The sequence below is a fragment of the Pseudorca crassidens genome, chromosome 3 (genome assembly GCF_039906515.1).
Source record: "Pseudorca crassidens isolate mPseCra1 chromosome 3, mPseCra1.hap1, whole genome shotgun sequence".
Lineage (NCBI taxonomy): Eukaryota > Metazoa > Chordata > Mammalia > Artiodactyla > Delphinidae > Pseudorca > Pseudorca crassidens.
Window position 1 is genome coordinate 18558169 of NC_090298.1, and position 20927 is coordinate 18579095.

The 20927-nt window shown below is 36.6% G+C and overlaps 1 protein-coding gene across 4 annotated transcripts in view; it reads right to left on the minus strand.

Annotated features, from left to right (window-relative positions):
• Positions 1-20927, minus strand: part of CDH12 (cadherin 12) — a 986970-nt gene that overhangs the window by 13351 nt on the left and 952692 nt on the right. For all 4 annotated transcript variants that reach the window (XM_067730428.1, XM_067730429.1, XM_067730430.1 and 1 more), the window contains one exon: positions 13937-14073. In XM_067730428.1, the coding sequence (XP_067586529.1) occupies positions 13937-14073 (137 nt within the window). The remainder of the gene's footprint in view (positions 1-13936; positions 14074-20927) is intronic.

The window sequence follows — 20927 nt, forward strand, 5'->3', positions numbered from 1 at the left end:
ACACATCTAGAGGGATGGGGAGTTAATATTCAAACCCAGGACTATGGAAATCCAAATATTATGTTCATTCCACCAGACCTTTTTAAATGATTGGTTATTGTGTTAGATTCTTCATCTGCAGTGCCACTGAAGATTCATAATGTTAGGATTCTTATAGATCTCTATCTGGATGCTTTTAAAGAATGAATACAAATCTCACCACATGACTGATTTTGACAAGCTTACAATATTCTGCTGTGCTAAAATTTATCTAAAAATATAAAATGCACCATCAGCCGTAGCTTAAGAAATGTTCACATATTCATATATGACACAGTGAAATCCAACATTGTGTACCAGTACAGGCACAGATAACATAAAGGGAAGAGAAATGGTATATTTTGTAATATGCGTTGTGTTTATAGAAGGTGTATTGGTAATCTTGGAGAAGGATGCAAAAAATATCTATTTATTCAAAAATTAATATTGGTTACATGGCACTATCTTATCTGGTAGAAAAGGTTTGGTTCAGTTTTCACAAGTTATTTAATCTTTCTTCAACTCGTGATATTAATAGGTGCTAATTCATAAGTTTTTTAGTTTGTTGTATTAAATGAGTGTTCTACAGAATGTTAGATTAGTTTTGGTAAGTTATCATTACTCTTATCACCAACTGTAATTTGTGGAGATGATCTAGCTCATCTTCTGTTATTGATATTAAGTACTCATATATCATAAAATACAGATAAAATCAACAATTTGGTTCATTTTCCTAAACAAACTATAAATTCTCAAAAACTACAGCAAAATCAATGCCTAATACTTCATAATACTTATAATGTACCCATATTCTAAGACACATTTCACAGGTAAGCTCATTTAGGTTTCACAGGCAACTCTAATATAAAGACCATTATTATCCTTTATTGTATATGGAACTCTGAAGAACGGAGGGGGAATGTAACTCTTCCAAAAATTCCAAGTTAAAAGTGGTAAGATGGGTTTTGAATCCAAGTGTTCTAGTTTCAAGTCCATGCTCTTAAACTCTATTATATATTAACCTATTCAACTTCTGTACAATGTACAAATCAGCCTCTACTTCCTATTTTACTTGGTACATAATTTACAAGTCCCAAGGACATATGAAGAAGAAAGTGTTTTTTTCCCCTCAGGATTATAGTTTTATTTCAAGTTAGTGTGAGGATGGGGCAAGACTTCTCTCAAAATTATGTTTATAGTACAGATTTAATTTTATAATGTATAAATATGTTATTAATTCAAGCTTATTTTTACCCTTGAAAAATTCCCTTTTGGTAGTTTTAAATATTTATCCTCCTGCAATATAGATTTGAACATCTGTCCCAATGAGTACTATGGTTCAAAATATGATCAGTATTGTAACATCTTATTATTAAAAGTGTTTCTCAAAGGTGTGCTTTTGGTATTTTAGCTAAGACAAATATTTTGTTGTGTGAGATTTTCCTGTGCACTGTAGGATTTGTAGAAATACTGAATTTTAAATGTCACTAGTCATCACTGTGGAAATTACAAAATAAATGCCCAAACAAGAATAGAGGAAAAACTATAATAACAACAAAGACAAGTTATTCATACTGTTGAAAATGAGTGATGGGTTTATGGGTTTCATTATATGATTCTCTCTTCTACTGCATATTTGTAAAACTTTTTATAGTTAAATGTTTAAAAGTGTCACCTTATATTTGTAAATCTGTCTGGGTACATAGTAACATTTCTGTTTGAGAACTACTATACTCAAGCAAGCATTGATCTTTTCACAAAGTAATATATTTATTAGAGTAATATATATATATATATATGTTTTCATTTATAATTCATTAAATTATGTGAAAAATTAATGACATTTCCTTTCTGACTCATCTAATCTTTGAAAGAGCAATGACGAAAGTTGTTTAAACTTGATTTGGCATGAGCATTATTATCTGAATCTTTACCAAATTAGAAACTAGTTATCATTGAATACTTAGAAAGTAAATTCAATTATGAACTTTGAAATATTAAATAACCAAAATCTTACACAATTAAATGCTGTGTTCTTAGTAGTCAAGCCATTTAAACTCCAATTATCACTGACCCATGTTGTTTATATTGAATAACTAACTTATTAATAATTTTGGGCTCAGATAAATAATCGATAACTAATTCTATTTTTGTCCCTCATGGCTTCAAGAATGTTTTGTTAGATCTTCTTTCTTTATCCTTGGTGATATCTCAATCAGATCCCATAACTTTTTGAGTCAATTTGAGTTAGAACTGCCTTATTAGTAGTATTTTAAACCATGGCTTAAACTAAGAAAATAAAAAAAATTAAGGCCAAATTATGAAAATCAATAATAAAGGAGTAGTGAAATACCATAAGTGAAATACATATTATAAAATAATATTATAAATTTATGTCAAGAATTTAGTTGACATAGATGAACTGGACAAATTCCTAGGAAGACATAAATTGTCATACTGACCCCAAAATTAAAGAGAAAATCTTAATAGACCTACAACAAGTGGAAAAAAATAAGCTGTAATTAAAAATTTCCCCATCAAGAAAAAGTCATGCCTTCATGGCTTCACTGAGAAAGTCTATCAACTACTTATAGACCACATAATATCAATTCTTTGCAAACCCTTTCAGAAAATAGAGGAGAAAACACCAGCTTATTTGTTGTTTCTTAATGCCAAAAGTCAATTTAAAACATCAGGAAAAAAACAAAGCATGGGGCTTCCCTGGTGGCGCAGTGGTTGAGAATCTGCCTGCTAATGCAGGGGACACGGGTTCGAGCCCTGGTCTGGGAAGATCCCACATGCCGCGGAGCAACTAGGCCTGTGAGCCACAGCTACTGAGCCTGCGCATCTGGAGCCTGTGCTCCGCAACAAGAGAGGCCGCAATAGTGAGAGGCCTGCGCACCACGATGAAGAGTGGCCCCTGCTTGCCACAACTAGAGAAAGCCCTCGCACAGAAACGAAGACCCAACACAGCAAAAATTAATTAATTTATTAATAATTAAAAAAAAAAAAAGCATGGACTAATATCACTCATGAACACAGGTACAAAAATTCCTTAACAAAATATTAGCAAGTTGATGCCAGAAGCTTATTAGAAAACTAATGTATAATGACCAAATAGCATTTATCCTATGGATGAAAGGTTAGTTTAACATCTAATAATAGTCAATGTGATATATCATATTAACCGAAGAAAGAACAAAAAAGTCACATAGCCATCTCAATAGACTCAGCATTAGCATTTGAAAAAATTTATCCATTCATGATTTTATAAAAAATTCTCAACAAGTAATGAATAGAAGGCAACATCTTCAACCTGACATAGTCCATCTATAAGAAAACCATAGCCAGTATCATACTCAGTGGTAAAAGGCTAAATATTTTCTCTTTAATATTGAGCACATGGCAAGAATGTCTGCTCTGACCACATATTGACCATTGCACTAAAGGGTTTATCCAATGCAAACAAATAAAAATAAAAATTTAAAAAGTATTAAGATTGAAAAAAAAAGTATTTTTTATCAAAAAATGACAAGACCCTGTATGGAGGAAACCCTAAAGAATCCACAAAACACTTATAGATCAAATCAAGTATATTAAGGCTGTGGGATGAGACAGCAATATAAAAAAAGGCCATTTTATACCTAATATACTAGCAAAGAAGAAACTGACATAGAACTGAGAAAAATTCAATTCACAATAGAATCAAAGATAATAAAATATTTAGGAATAAATTTAGCAAAATAAAGGTAGGACTTATAAACTGAAATTCACAAATCATAGCTGAGAGAAATAAAATGGATTGCTGATGGAAAGGATCACTGGCAGAAACACAGAGTTGTATAGTCATTTTGGAAAATACATTGGAATTTTCTTTAAACCTTAAACATGAACTTATAAGCCAACAACTCCACTCCTAGGTCTCTCCCCAAGAGAATGAAATGAATGTCCACAAAAAGCCTGTATATGTGAATATGTGCATGGAAATATTATGCGTATAGTCCCAAACTGGGAACAATTCTAATGTCTATCTTTTGGTGAATAGATAAACCGTGGCATATCCATACAATAAAATTCTTCAACAATAAAAAGGAACAAAACAGTGATACGTGCTACAACAACATGACTGAACCTCAATTATATTATGCTTCATTGATAAGAAAAGAAGACTGGCATCACTCCTTACTTGGAGTTTAATTAGCCGCAGAAAGTAAAATGTTTCAGTGCCTTTGGGTTTCTGAAGTACAAGAGCTTTCTGAAGATTCCAGCCCCCAGCTGTCAAGTCTTCCAGACTTCCTGGGGCAGATATTAAGATGAATTCTTTTAGAATTCCTGACCCAGAGCTTCCCTGGTGGCACAGTAGTTAAGAATCTGCCTGCCAACTCAGGGGACATGGGTTCGAGACTTGGTCCGGGAAGATCCCACATGCTGCGGAGCAACTAAGCCCATGCGCCACAACTACTGAGCCTGCACTCTAGAGCCTGCGAGCCACAACTACTGAGCCCATGTGCCACAACTACTGAAGCCCGCATGCCCTAGAACCCATGCTCCGCAACAAGCCACTAAAATGAGAAGCCTGTGCACCGCCGTGAAGGGTAGCCCCCGCTCACCAGAACTAGAGAAAGCCCGCGTGCAGCCACAAAGACCCAACGCAGCCAGAAATAAATAAAAATAAAATAAATAAATTTATTTTTTTTTAAAAAAAAGAATTCCTGACCCAGAGAAACTCCATTGTAATTTGTTATGCAGCAATAGATAAAAAATCCCTAGTGATAAGAAATATTAAAATATATACTAAAAGGAAAGAAGGGTTCTAACTATGGGGCTGCAGCTGCAATGGGCTCCTCAGGGCACATTGGCCGTTGTGCCAGGAACAGCATTCATTTCCAGGGGCCACGCAGGAACTTTGCCCCAGGGGTCTGCTGCTGGGGGTGGAACTCCCATTTGGTTCCAGGTCTGCACTTCCAGCAAGGCTTCTACTTCCAAGGAGACTGTGAGGCAGCTATCAGCTCCCACAGTCCCCAGGCCTCCTGGAATGGCATCACCACCCTTTGGAACCACATGTCACCCTGTCCTGACTCGCAGGGCCTCTGAGCCCACCTACCTGCCCTCTGTGGCTGTAGGTTGGGAATGGGTTGGGGTCTTCTGGGACACGGAGACTGGCCTGGGGGGACTGACTAACAAGTCCCAGGAGGTTGCTGGCAGTTTCTGGAGCTCCCTTTCCCCATCATCGGCAGATGGAGATCACAGCTACTCCCAGGAGTCTCAGCCTAAGTCAGCCCCTGCCTGGGAGCTCCTGGCCCCACTTCAAAGCCTGAACCTTGGACAGCCAGTCGTTGCCGGTGGCATCTGCATGGACAAGGTGTGGTCAAGCCAGAGGCCGCGTGGGTCTTCGATATCCTGCTCCCCTGCACACAGGCCCACTGCCTGGGGTGCTGGTGCCTTAGCAGAAGGGCTGACAGGTCTTCCCTCTGGACTTCATTAAGCTTTTTCCAGCGTCCAGTCCATTCCAGCTACATCATGCCCAACATACTCCGGGTGAGCACAGAGGCTGAGAAGAAGCAACTTACCAGGAACTCCAAGGGCCAAATCAGCAGGATGGGATGCCTATAAAGCTACTCACAATTTATTCATTAACTATGTACATATCTATGTGTTCCAGAGAGTATAATAAACCATAGGCATCAATGAGGTATAAGATAAAGTCCCTGGTGCTAGGAAGTTCACATCTGAGAGGATCCCTATACAAATAGATGAAATACAATATAGTCCATGAGGTCAATAAAATAACATTTTCAATGTAAAAATGTTTCTTATTTTTAAATTCCAATTTTGATATGTGATGTTAAAATTTTCTGTACATATCTAAAACATAATTTTTATCCAAATTTCAACCATTAGGTGAAAAGCTCATCAAGTGGTTTTAATTTCTGGAGAAAAATCAGATACTAATTAAGGGAAAAAAAAGCCTGACATTGTTTTGTATGTTATTTTGATAGAGCAATTTTACTGGTTTAAACTACTCCTAAATAGTTTGATTATGGTAGTATACCCATAAGCAGTTGAAAGTTTAAAATAAAATATAAACTATAACAACTTGGATTCTATTATATTGACACATCATATAATAGTGAGAAAAATGGTATCATTTCTAAATTAAGTCCATGACTATAGTGGTGTTAATGATTATTATTTCCATGTATACAACACATTGAAGGCTTTATAAAATGGTTGAATATTTATAAGTGCTTCTTTCTTCAAAGTATGTGTTACTTTTCTGCATTATAAGTACTAGTAAATTGTTGCCAATACTAGTATAAATCAAAGATACCTTTCTTAGAGAATACAAAATATTGATAGTTTCATATAGTTACTCAGGGAAATATTAAATAGTACATAAACTACTTAGACTCATACATGCAAAGTAACATATTCATGAAGTGTAAGAGAAAGGCAATTATTTGAGAAAAAATAGGAAAAAATAATGTCTTCAATCCATAATTGAAACCAATGGTTTTATTTAGTCCTCAGAAGTCAACTACACTCTCTGAGTATGTACATGTCTTCATAGTAACATTAAGCTGTTTTATTTCCACAAATCCATGCTAATATTTAGAGAATTTAGCACACTGGTTCCAACATCAGTATCTATTAGATGACCTAGGTATCTTGTCTAAAATGGAGAGTTTCTTGGCAATAATCCCAGAAATTCTGATTCAGTATGTCTTGAATGGGGTCCAGGAATACTGTCCCAGGTGATTCTGATTCAGGTAACAATTAAGAAGTTGAAGAACAGTAGTAAAAAAGAAAGGGCCAACCTGCATGCCTATTCTCAAATGTGCATATGACTTACAGTGCCCTTTTGAAAAAAGACTGGCCAAATTAGAAAGAAATGTCTGCGGCTCAAACACTGCAGAGAATCCAGACTCACTCTTGTCTCTTGATCCTGATGAGGTTAACCTCGGTCACCCAGATGGATACAATGTAACCCAGCCAGTGCTGGTTTACAGGAATGCAGGTCCCTTGCATAACTACCTTCCAGACTCACCAGATGGGGAAAGTTGGAGAAGTGATATATGTCTCTTTGGACATATGTTGAGCTAGGGACATATAGTAGAAACAGCAGAAATGAGGATGGGCTCAAAAACCCACTTAAAAAACTTCGTAATTTCTCCATGTGGTATTTAAGGCTCTGTTTGATAAGGCCTCTGGCTTCCTTTCTTTTCTTTCTTTCTTAAAAATGGAGATATAATTGACATACAACATTATATTAATTTAGGTGTACAACACAATGATCTGATATTTGTATCGATCTTGAAATGGTTGCCTGAAGCAGGGGTGCGAGGTGTGCAAAAAGTAAATGTGATCAAAGTGTACAGACTTCCAGTTATAAAATATAATAAGTCCTAGGGATGTACTGTACAGTATGGTGACTGTACCTAACAATACTGTATTCTATATGAGAATAGAGAGGAGATCTCAGGCTCCCTTTCTGAATGCATTTTCTTTAGCCTTCCCTACTCATTCTGGGCACCAATTGCACCACCTTACTTCTAGTTTCTCATCTGGACATGAGCTTTAATACCTCTCTGCCTTTGCTTAAGATGTTTCCTCAACCTAGAATACCCTCCTTTCCTCCTTTTCAGTATCTTCTTCATCTTTTAAAGACTCAGCTCAAAAGATAATTCCTGTGTGACATACTATGCTTATGTCTTCAAAAATAATTATTTTAATTATTTTTTCTCTTACAGCACTTTGCATTTTGGTTGCATACTTATGAATTCAACCAGATTGTTGTCTTTTTCACAAAATTTTCAGGCCTAGTAGTTAAGTAATATGGTCTCTAAACTTTCTTCACTTTTTGAAAGACTTGTCTAGTTGTCAAGAAACACATCAGGTAGGCAACTTTCTCAAATGGCTCCCAAGAATCCCCACTTCCTGATACCCACATGAGTTACCTCCATGTAATTCTTTGCCCTTAAGTGTGGTCTGGATCTAGTGACTTGCTTCTACTAAACAGAATGGGGGATCAGCGATACCGCTGATGTCAGAAACGACATCTTATCACTTTTGCAGGGGAGCAGAACTCTACTTCAACAGGATAAATCCAGGGAGTCATCTGACTCCTGCAACTCCTTCTTCTTCCCGTCTTTTTTCTCTGCTGATGCCAAGGCTGAAGCAGCAGCAAGAGCTGCAGATCTGCCCCGTGGAGATGGGCACGCTGGCCAGATGGCTGATACCCTGAGCAGTGACTGATATCTTCAGGGTTTTTTCCTTTCAGCTCACAGGTGACCTTGCTGAGTCAGGCTGTCATCCACCTCCTTGATGCCCACACTGTCCAGGATCTTCTTTATGTCTTTGGCAAAGGCATTGCCACTAAGGGCAGCCAGCAGGGAGGAGGCCATATAGTGTCGGTAGGCAAAAATCTTTCCATATACAGGGAAATTATCAAAAAGGATCCTTCACAATAAAATCATTAGGAACTCTTGTAGCTTGAGTCTTATCTAGTAATTAACACTTATTGGATAGAGATAGCAATCTACCTACCTACAACCCTGGTACACACATAATATTGCACACATATTTCCCTATTCTCATACTTTGAGTCTGTATTTTATTTCTAAAATGCAAATGCACTATAGATTTCTAATAGGTAAGCAGTCCAACGAGCTTAAATGTAGGTGGATAGATAGATAGATAGATAGATAGATGCCAAGGCTAACAATAATTTCAGCTTAATTATATGTACAATGCAAATGTACATAAAAATTTTTACTATAGTTTACTTTAATTATCTATGTATGTAAAAATCACCTTGACTAATTTTACTATTAACTTATTTAAAAATGAAGCCTAAGGAGGTGAATATGTGTCCCTGTGAAATTGTGTTTTGGAGTGTGAGTCCTGGGCTCCTGTCTTAGCTTGGTCATCATTTGCTGTGTGACACATGGAAATAAATCTTAGCCTCTATTTCTTCACTCTTACAATGTGGACAGTAATAAATTGAGTGAATGTATATAAAGCTACTATAATAGTTTGGTTTACTAATTTATAATATTATCACTTACAATTATTATAGAAACATTAGGTACTTTCTTCTCATTTGGTCTGAGAACACCATTTCATGGCTAACTATTTGGCACACAGGCAGAAGAAACCCTTTAAAAAATTCTACCAAAAAACCTATTTATTTTTGTTTAAATCCTTCATTACTTAATGACCACAGTTTGGTCAATATAAACCTTTTGCAACTTTCCCTTGGAGGCTATATGAGAGTGCACTTAAGTCTGAAGTCCCTGGAATTCAGCATAATTTGCATAGTTATAACTAACTAAAATAATTTTTGGGGTCAGTTTCTATTCCTAAACTGTCCTTAAGAACAGACTTCAGTCTTAGTTTTAACCCACAACCATTAACACTTTTCATGTAAATAATGTTCTATACAATTTATAAAAAATTAGATGAAGTTATGTTGAGCCTAAATTATAGACAATAATCTCAGTTTGATTTTCTGTATATATGAAGATGATACTACATACATTATGTTGAAGTAAAAAGAAGCTAAAGCAAAGTAGCTCTAATGCTACATAACCTTAAAAGTTACTCAACAATTTAATCCTAACTCATAATGGTATACTTACACATAACATTTTCCCCAAATATAGCATGCAGTAAGTCTACCACTGATTTTTGAACTCTTTCACAATAGAAACAATCTATTGTCATCTGGATAATTAAAATGACCAAGAAAAGAAGAATTGTCTTTGGTATCATTCATTTATTTTATAATTATATAAAAGTTCTAAGGCTTTAATGTAGTTATCTTTGTCTAATGATATGTGTTATAATAACACCAAAACAAAAAAGAAATTAGAAACATTTGCCTATTGGAAGTTTCTGATAATTTGAATGAAGTGATTTTGGGGGGCTTGCGTTTTTTTAATTCTCAAGACTAGTATAAAAACAGCAAAGCAATAATGCACAAAAGAATTATTAGTAGTCTAATAAAACTATTTGGACCTTGGACTATAGCAACACTGATTAATGACTGCTTTTTAATTAATTGGAAGTTGTTCAATCATTGTACCATTTCATTTCACCTGAGAGTTTTTATAGAAGGGTCAGGGCCAAAACATTTGCTAGTTCAATCTGCAGTAAGGTATACTTAAACAATTATGTTCCACTTGGCAGGGCAAGTGTGGGCTATTTATTTCTCAGTCATTCACCATAATGAGAGTTTCCTGCTGAGGCTGGTTAATTTGATCATTGAAAGCAGCCTTATGTATTAAAATATAAAGTTTACTTTCAAACTCTGTGAACTGAAACAAAATAAGACCCACAATAATCTATTCTTATTGCAGAATCTTTAATTACCATGTGATATATACTTAGCCTCTTTCTTTTTCATGGAGGTGTATAGTGTTCATCCTACCAGACTTCCTTGAGGGTTCTAAATTCCACACAGTAGTCTTTGAATAGACAGTGGAATAGACGAGGGGTAGATATCTTAGAAATATTAGCTTGGCAGCCCTTTTACATTGTGTGTATGTATGGATTATGAGTCTAAGTCTCAGTTCTGCATATGTCCAAGTGAGAGCCAACATAACTTATGAGAATCCACACAACGGGGTTTCCTAATTTGGATTTAGGTAAAAACTACATCCAGCAGGTCAGAGAGGAGCCAGCATGTGCCCTCATTATATTAATAATTAACAAAATACAGTTTTCTAAGTTTGAAAAATCTAAGCTTTTAAGGATCAATGACACTTGCTTGCACTGTATGAATGCATACTCCTCTGCCATTTTCCAAATGTTTGAAGCTCAGGCTCTGACTGCAGGTAGCAGACCTGCTATGATGGGTGCCCTCACACCATGGTGATGGTTTTGGTAGCTATAGTAGCTGCTGGGGAGAAAAAGACCTTTTAGAGTTACAGTACAGAGTGAATAACTAGCTGCAGACTTTCATCTTGAGTTAAGATACTGGACCTAATACTCCTCCTTCTAAAAATATGCACGTTTTGCATGTGCATTAATAGAAAGGGTAGGTCGCACAAGATAGTTTTCTAATGAAAAATATTCTATTATGGACAATACATTTTTGATAAATAGAAATTTTTTGAATAGTCTACCTCTGGTCAGTTATCACTTACTATATCCAAGTTAATTGAGAGTGACTATAATATAGTCGATAGAGGTCTTATAACCCATAACTTAGACATCTCATTTTTACTCTATTTGTCAAAGATCTTAGAATACTAAAGTTTATTTTCTAACTATATTATAGTTAAGCTTTCCTCAGTGTTATGGATGAAGGAAATAATTCAGAGTTGAAATAACCGAAAGCATGAAAAGAATGATGAATAACATATGTAACTGTGATATGGGAGAGAAGAAAGATGCCTAGCATGAAAGGAAACTTCAGGAAAACAAGTTAAAGAGAACTGGGGGACTGGCATTTGGTTCTGCTCTCCTGATAGAATGTCTTCTCAGGCAGCTGACTGGATGATCAGCTCTCAGAACATAACAGAGCAAGAAGGACAGATTTGAAAGGAGACAGCATGACAGAGAAAGCATATGGTAGAGGAGCAGGCTGTAATGTACCAGCATGACCAGGGTATATGAATTTCCTCAGGGTCTAGTGGACAAAACAGAAAGCTGGAGTTGAGAACTCATGCTATTAATTTATCCAAGAAGCCGTCTGCTACACAAGGGGACCTGGAATTAAGAAGCTGTAAGTTCTACCACTGGGTGCCCATATCAAGTTCATGGGCAAATGGGATGCTCAGGGACCCCAATACCAAATAACTCAAAAATCACATGAAGAGAGTATGTGGGCAGTCCATTTAGCCAGTCAATTTTAATCCTAGAAGCAGTGGCAACCAGGGGAGCACTCTCTGGGGGGCAGATCAGAGAGATTTATGTGATTTATGTTGCAGCAACATGGATGGATCTAGAGATTATCAAATTAAGTAAACGAAGTCAGAGAGAGAAAGACAAATATGAGATATCGCTTATATGTGGGATCTAAAAAAATTATACAAATGAACTTATTTCCAAGACAGAAATAGACTCACAGACATAGAAAACAAACTTATGGTTACCAAAGGGGAAAGAGGGTGAAGGGATAAATTAGGAGTTTAGGATTAAAATATACACGCTACTATATATAAAATAGATAACCAACAAGGACCTACTGTATAGCACAGGGAATTATACTCAACATCTTGTAATAACCTACAATGGAAGAGAATGTAAAAAAAGAATATATATATATATATATTTATACATATACATGTATAATTGAATCATTTTGCTGTACATCTTAAATGATCACAACATTGCAAATCAACTATATTTCAAAAAAAAAAAATCTTTAAAAGAGAGATTTATGCATTTTACTTCTCTCTCTCTCCTTTCTACTCCAGCTGGAGAATCTTTACCTCCATTACCAAGGAATCAAAGTTCCAACTTATGGTGTCATTGAGTTCTTCAGTTATCTATTGTTGTACAACAACACATGACCACAAAAATATAGTTGCTTGAGATAATTACAATTTTAGTATTTCTCCCAATTTGGTGCATCAGAATCTGGGCAAGATTTGTCTGAGTATATATTCCATTTCACATGGTAATGATGGAGGCTACATTGTGGTATTCAGCTAGCAAGCAGCCTGGCTAGAGGTTGCAGGATGGTTTTACTTACATATCCAGCGCTCTGGCAGGTATGGTTAGAAGGCTGAGCTGAGCTGGGATTGTCAACCTGACCACAACATGTGACATGGCAGCCTCAGAGCAGTAGTCTTCTAACATAACAGAAAAGTAGTCCAACAAACAAGACAGAAGCTGCATGTTCTTTTATGCTAAATTTACCTTTAATAATCAGAATAATGTAAAAGTAATGAAATCAGCTAAAGGCATCATTAAGGCCTGGGAATAGGTGTCTGATTATGCATGTTTGGAAGCAGTTTTTGAAGATTAACAAAATTGTTTCCCGTTTACACCCACTGAGTTGAGACGGACCAAAAACCCCTTAACAGAAATGTTCACAGTTAGCTTCTCCCTGCACTGAAAGGTGACATTAGCTGTCAGAGTACTTGTACCAGAGGCACGAAAGAGAATAGGAGGAAAACAAAATGAAAGATATTCAGAAGGGATTTCCTCAAATCTTTCAAGAGAACCTAAGCAGAAGGACTGGTATGATGCACTTCTGTTACAGACAACTATGTTGATAGCCAAGGTCTCCACTCCCACCCTCATCTGTTACCTTTGGAAGTTGTGATAATATCCTGAATTGTCCAGCCAAAGACATAAGACCTATAATCACTCTCAGTCTAAAGGATCACTTCTGGACCAAGCAGAAACCAACACAAGGAGTAATTCCTAACAATCCTATAGATTCTGAGTGAAGAATTGCACTTGAAGAATTGAACTTAAAACTCTTGTATATTTCACAATGATGTTCGTAACAAAATACATTTTAATGAAAGGAGAGAGAGAGAAGAGGGGTGAATTTAAAAATTCTGTCTTCAATTTCAGAAAATATTTCAGAAAAGATGATTTCATGTGATGGTTATTTCCTCCTGCCTGGCCTGTGAAGCTCTCAATAATATATACAGGGATGAAGACGTGGAAAGATGGAACTCCGGTGGATTTTTGAGGTTACAGGGTGGAAAAGGATGAGATCTCACCATGAAATGCACTGCTAGATATTCATCCAGTCCTGCAAACAGGGCTCACTGGCAGCTGTCACAATTTTTCTGAACTTATGCTATGAGGAAAAGGAGCCGGTTTCTGAGTTTCCCCAAGAGACCACTTGGCTGTCAGTCCGAAAATGAAAACGCCTCAGCAGGGATTCATTTAAGAGTGTGAAATCCAAAGAAGTGCAGTATAACATTGATTCCGTCCATGCCATACTTACTAACTTTACTCGCAATTATGGAGAAATTATACTGCGCGGTGCTTTCTCTGTCTAGTAATTCACTAGTAGAGATGGTTCCTTCAGTTGCATCTATTGTAAAGTAGCTGTCCCCATCACTCTTCCAATCTATGAAGTACCTGTATATAAAAAAGAGTAGATGCAAATGTGCAATGATTACACATTAATCATGATGGCAGTCAGGCTAACTTGACACAGTTCCTTATTTTTCTTCCTGCAGCTATTACCTACCTTGCAATAAAGAAGAGTATAAATGACAGCTTCTTCATCACAAAGTCAGTATGCTCAAGGGGAAACTGGAAATAATGAAAGATTTAGTACTCCTGCTGTTCGTATTATTTTAGGGCCTTGACACCTTGAAAGCTCAGCAGAGACTAAAATTCTAAAGCTGACCATTGATTTCCTTAACCTGCTGAATATTAAAACTTTTTCAAGCAGTAAAATATTCCTTAATGGTGACTGTGGGAAGAGCTGGGGGTGGGAGAGGCATCTGGAAATAGCTACAAAGAACTGAGGTCAGAACACAGGTAGAGTCTTCGTTTCCATGGACAGAAAAAAAAAAAAAAAAAAACATGTTAGGGAAACTAAGGGGAAAATTTTTAACTGACAATGGGATAATTGTACAGAAATATTTCCCTCAAACACATATAAAAGGGCCATGGTTGTTTTATTACTCTAAATATCAGGACAACTTTCTTAAAAAAAAAAAACCAAAAAACAGTGACCTTGGCTAATAATGTCTCTTTATCTTCTGTATTAGCCAACCTTCTTGATAGTAACAGATGTTACCTTCTTTATGTGAAGCGGCTGGACTATGAAATGCAAGAAAGTGAATAAAAGACATATTGCATTTGTATAAACCTTTATGTAACAGTGGATATATAGAGTGATATATGTAAAATTATTTTCAAACATATTTTCAATCATCATATTAATGGACATTTTGAAATCTTTCCACGTGCCAGGTATTGTTCTATATATTTATATATGTTAACAAATTCCCAGAACGACCCTAAAAAATGAGTATTACTAATCTCCCCATTTTACATATGAGTAAAAAAACATATGCTGAAGTTCACAAAGTTAGAAAGTTTTAGAGCTGATATTTGAACGAGATCATCATTGTTTTCCATATAATTATTATAAGATAGTCTTACCAATTTTAAATGGATCATTTTTAAGTGGAAAAGGGCTCTGCTAATCAAAAGACTGAATGCACAATATGTTTATCACCATTTTTCTGGCCGGGGAATCAAGGTGAAGTCCTTACAAACAGTGGCTGAAACAGATGACATCATAGTAGTCAGCACATCTAAATCCCCAGGCAGTCACAAAAAGTTAGTTAAGATATGTGTTTCAAAATTGCAAGTTATAATTTTGACAAACTGGTTACCTAAAACTGGGGCAGTTTGCATATCATTTTGGCGCTAGATCAAAACTAGTTTGCTTTATAGGTGACATTTATAACTTGTCAATATTTGTTAGTAACTGATAAGATCAGAGTATGAACCAAGGTTTTCATCTGCCTTTGATATTTCTGTTGTTGATTTATGATAATGCATGCCTTATGAGTTCAATGTAACATGCTATCTCATAGAAATGCTCTCAAAAATTATAAATGAACTTAAGGTACATTTAAAACTCAAGGAGTACCAGATACAAGGAGCTTAATTCTCTCTATTGCCTGATGTCCTTTTCTGAACAAAAAAGCATCTTCTCAGAATACCCCTTTTCAGCACCATTATTCAACTTGAGCACATGCCTAATTTAAGAAGCAAATTGTTACTGAACCTCCTTCGTGACTATAGCATTTCTAAAGAATTGTTGGTGTAGACTAACGATGGTTGGTGTTTAATTGTAGAATTCACTAAATATTTGTGGAGTGCCCACTGTGCACTGGACATTGTACTAGGGTTGAAACACATAAAAAGTGGTAAAGTAAGATGCCCACTAATAAAGAGTCTAGTTGGGGAAACACATATAAACAGATGATTTTTATGCCTGGTAGAAAGAAAGAAAAGACACTACAGGAGTGCAAAGAAAAGATGCCTGGTTCAACATGTATTGATTCAGGCAAACCTTCCTGCACACGGTGTGTGGCTGACATTAGAAGGCTATAAAGGAATTATTCACGAGAAGAGAGAGGCAGACAAAGTGAGGAGAGGAGGAAAGGTATTTCAGGAAGCTGCAACAGCAGTAGCAAAACCATAGAGTTTGTGTGGGAAAATATAAGCTGTTGGGAAATACGGGAAAATATCTGAAAGGCACAATAACATGAAAAAAGATAAGTGATTTAGGTCAAGGAGGGTCTCGTAAATTCTATTAAGGAGGTGGGACATGATCTTGTGAGTAATGAACACTTCGAAACGTATAATTAGGGTATGGGTTAAGAGTTCATCACTTTTAGGGCACAGGGTGGATGTATTTGAAGGGGACAAGGCTGTTAGCATTTCCTGTAGACCAGAATCTTGCCAAGAGACAAAGATAAGAGGCTGGAAAGATATTTGATTCAATGGGTTGTGAGTAGTTGAAATAACTAGGGCTATGCAGGCTGAAGGAAAGAAGACATAAAACATGCTAGCCGCCTTTAATTTGATCAGGACACTCATGTGAAGGAGGTGTTAGATTTACTTGTTATGTTTCAGTGGGATACAGATAGGACAGGAAAATGGAATCTATAGAAATTAAGATTTTGGATAAGTATATCAAAGACTTTTGCGGTACGCGGGCCTCTCACTGTTGTGGCCTCTCCCGTTGCGGAGCACAGGCTCCGGACGCGCAGGCTCAACGGCCATGGCTCACAGGCCAAGCCGCTCCGCGGCATGTGGGATCTTCCCGGACCGGGGCACGAACCCGCGTCCCCTGCATCGGCAGGCGGACTCCCAACCACTGCGCCACCAGGGAAGCCCCTATCAAAGACTTTTTGATGTCAGAGTTGCACAGGGTCATAACGGGTTTCCTCAGAAAACCATAAAGCTCCAGGACTACTCAAATATTGACGTCGAAATAGTTGGTGCAGATGTGGTGGAACAAATTTGAGCGTGATTGGAGAGTCTGAATGTACCTTGCAATGCTGAGATTCTGTAACTATTTTCCATATAGAATGAAATCTATTTCTCTTACTTTGCATGGAACATACTTTCTAATTATTGTTTCCTATTAGCACTCTGTTCTAACCTTAACAAATATATCCTACTCTGAGCTCTGCAATAAAGCCTCACTTTTCAAATATATGCTTACTTTTTTCCTAAGCCTTATTTTTAATAATAGCTTCATTCACATACTATACAATTTCCCAATTTAAAATGAACAATTCAGTCATTTTCATATATTCAAGTTGTGCAGTAGGTGGTAGGTTTTAAAACATTTTAAACTTATTAGTTCAAAACTTTTTCATTTAATTCATTAATTGGGATAAGCTCCAATTTTCCAGAAATTTCACTTCTATAGGATAAAAATTGTGATGGTGCAAGGTTTCTGATTTCTCCTCTGCTACTTTCTTTTTCATTAAGTGTATATTTTCTAGTGGAATGTTAATTCTTTTAATAATGTTACACAATATTTTTGAGTTATTTTCTTATTATCTGCTCTAGATGTTACCATATGCAGCTTAACTTAGATTCAAATTTATATTAACTTAATTCTAATAAAATAAAGAAACGTTACTCCTAGGTAGCCATGTGCTATTATATATCTATACATGTATGTAATACATATATTGTTATCTATAGTACACTGATACAGTAAAAAATACAATAAAACATTGTTACTTAGTACTTTTATTATTTTATGTCTCTTAAAACTGAAAAAAATAAAGGAAAATATTTTGGGAAGAGCTAAAGTTCTCCAATCCTACGGGCTCTCTTACCCTGGGAAATTCTCTGCATCACTGCTGCCGGCAGTGGATGGAGGAATGATGGTCTTCTCATTTTGACTCTATGGGAGTGCAAAAAGCAACATGAGGCCCTATATTATCAGACTGCCTGCCGTAGGGCCTGTGCCCTGTGAGTGAAGTGGAGTGAGTGGAGGAAATAAACTGCCAATCTCAACCACACTCACCAGGAATTTCGCTTCTGGAAACTCAGAGTTGGAGAAGATGAGAAACGCTGGCATCCTGCCCCTCCTGGTAAGATACTGTATCCCATGATTGAGAGCTGAGGAGAGAGGAGCCATGTTTTCTCAGCCATTCCATGCAGAGTCCAGAGAGAAATCTCTATCAGGCTGAGCTGGGAGATGGGAGTGGAAGGGAAGAAACAGGTCTGGGGTCAAGTGCCACAGTCTCTTGATGTTCTTATCGTGTTTTAATAGATCTTCTTGAATAAATGTTTCTTCATTTGCTATATGCTCTTAGGAAATTTTCCAGAGACCATATATGATTGTAATTTTTAAAAAATAATTTTCACCATTTATGCTGTTTAACTGGGAGCATGTCTGCAGAGCTCCTCATGCTGCCATTCCTTAAGTAGAAACTCCACCAGTTTTTGGAATTCCTTTCTTCTTTTCTCATTTACTCTAATTAAACTGCATGATATTATTTAAAGCTCTTCTGCACGTATTTGCATTGTTGCAAATCTCTGCAATGAATAGGTCCTTTTCTGATGCTCATAGCACTCAATTGTTTTGCAGATTTTGGCAAACATAAGACAGATTATATACATTTTGTGCCTGTGATTGTCTTTCTTACTCAAGGCCCTTTAAATTACTTGAGGTTACTTTATTCATCTATGTGTTGCCAAGGACCTGGGACGTTATTTGCACGTTATAGCATCTGGAACTTAAACACTACATTGAATCAATGCAAAGATCCTATTCTTATTACCTATATAATAGTTAAATATTTCTACTTCAACCCTATTTAGGGTTTTAGGAATGTCTTATTTAGGACAACAAAACCTTTCTGGTTTGCAGAGGACTTTCTCAGTACTAGTGCTGAATATCCTGAGATCCAAAAAACTCCTTGGTCCCAGTAAAAACTGTGACAATAGATCACCTTACTTCTAGTTAATTCTTACAGCATATTTTACAGTTTAGAAAGCTGAGTCAAACAGAATCTGTGCACAATGAATCATTACACACCCACAGTTCATTTTAAATTTAGGTCTATCTGGTAATGTGTTTAAAAATTCAAGAACTTACTTATTGCATACATAAAATAATGTGCCTATCTCTGTTTTATCTTTCTATCAACCAAAATCCAATATCTTAGAAGGTGAGTAAGCAAATTTCATTTATTTAGTCATTTCAGTCTAACACTGACATAGAGTTTGCATTCCATAAATCAACCACCCCTGAGAGGCAAAGAAATAGATATAGAATTAAGAACATGAACTTTCTGGAGAAAGAACTAGGGTGATATACCGGTTCCTTCACTTACCTTGTGCAGTTAGGTTAGGAATCTCGTTCCCTAATGTCTGTTCTCCTTGTCTTCTGTAAAATTTGGGAAAATAATACCTACCTAGCAATATAAAAGTAAGTGTGGTATACACAAAATGAGATAAGATATATGTACCTAGGTATGGAATCATTCATGTGGGGTGTGTACATGTATGTATGTGTGTGTATATATCCTTTCCTCCCTCTCTCTTTCCACATTATGGATTATTTTGTATTATTTTTCAATTAAAAAAGAAAACTCTTCCTATCACACAAATGTGTGCTTTGTTCTAGAACAAAGTTGTGACATATGTAGCCTTCAAATTTAAAACACCTGAACTACGAAGCCCCCCAACCCCAAATACCTGAAGTACAAACCATGGGCACAATAGCCAGGCCTTATTTCTTACAATGCTGCTTTGGTTCTCATTCACTATTTTCTGGTGTCTAGTTTTTATCTCTATCACCTTGTGATGTTTGATACCCCTTCCTCTGGATGTTATCCTCTTAGAAAGCTTACTGCCTTCTTAGCTGAACATTTTCTACTCAGTAAAAACGTCTTCAGCATCTTCCCATAGCCGGTGAGGCTCTTAACACTAGGTCCTGGCGTTTTCCTAAGGTCCTACCTTTGTGTAACTGGCTGATCCCTGTGCCTGACTGAATGATAAACATTAGACAATAGCCATATTCTACTGTGGTATTTTGCCCACTATAGCAATTAGGAGACATAGATAGGATGTGGCCATCAATGAACTGACAATGAAAACACTCCTAAATTTCCTGGATATTTTCAGAGAAGACATGACCCGGTTATAAAGTGTCTAGATCAGTTTCAGGAGAATCACCGTCCCAGAGTTAGCCATCACTGGTTTACTTTGGGTTTGCTACAATCCACATTCAATCTAAGGGTAGACTGATATCTTAATTGCAACTAATCACATAACCAAGCACGACCCTATGAGGATTTCCCAAGATAGACTCCCACCCATGTCCTCCAGCTGCCTTTTGTCTGTAGAAACACTTTACTCAAAGAATAAATTTAATTAGAGAAGTGAGAAAATACAGAAAGAAAGGAAAACAGTCAAACAAGACAAAATAATGATAATACTTTGGCCATTAAACAAAGTCAAGGATCTTCTGAGCCATGTCCTTTAAGCTGTTTTGCAGATACTGAAACCCCCAGCAGGTAGAAGAAAGGAACTGCATGCTGCCCACAAGCACGGAGACCCCAGACTGGTTGGAACCAGAGGGTTGATGATGCTGACTCACAATTACCTCACTACCAACCAATCAGAAAAACGTCCAAGAGCTAATCACACACCCTGCAACCCCATTCCCTCACCCTGTCTTTAAAAACCTTTCCCTGAAAGCCTTCCGGGAGTTTGGGTCTTTTAAGCACTCGTTGCCCTGTACTCCTTGCTTGGCTCCCTGCAATAAAGCTATTCTTTTCTACTTCACCCAAAAATCTGTCTTGGAGATTCAATTTGGTGCTGGTGTACGGAGGCCGGGTTTCAGCAAAAATCACAATATAATATAAACTGTCTAATTTGGCCCAACTCCCCAGTTTAAATGAGTATAACTTTTAGGTACATACTGTGTT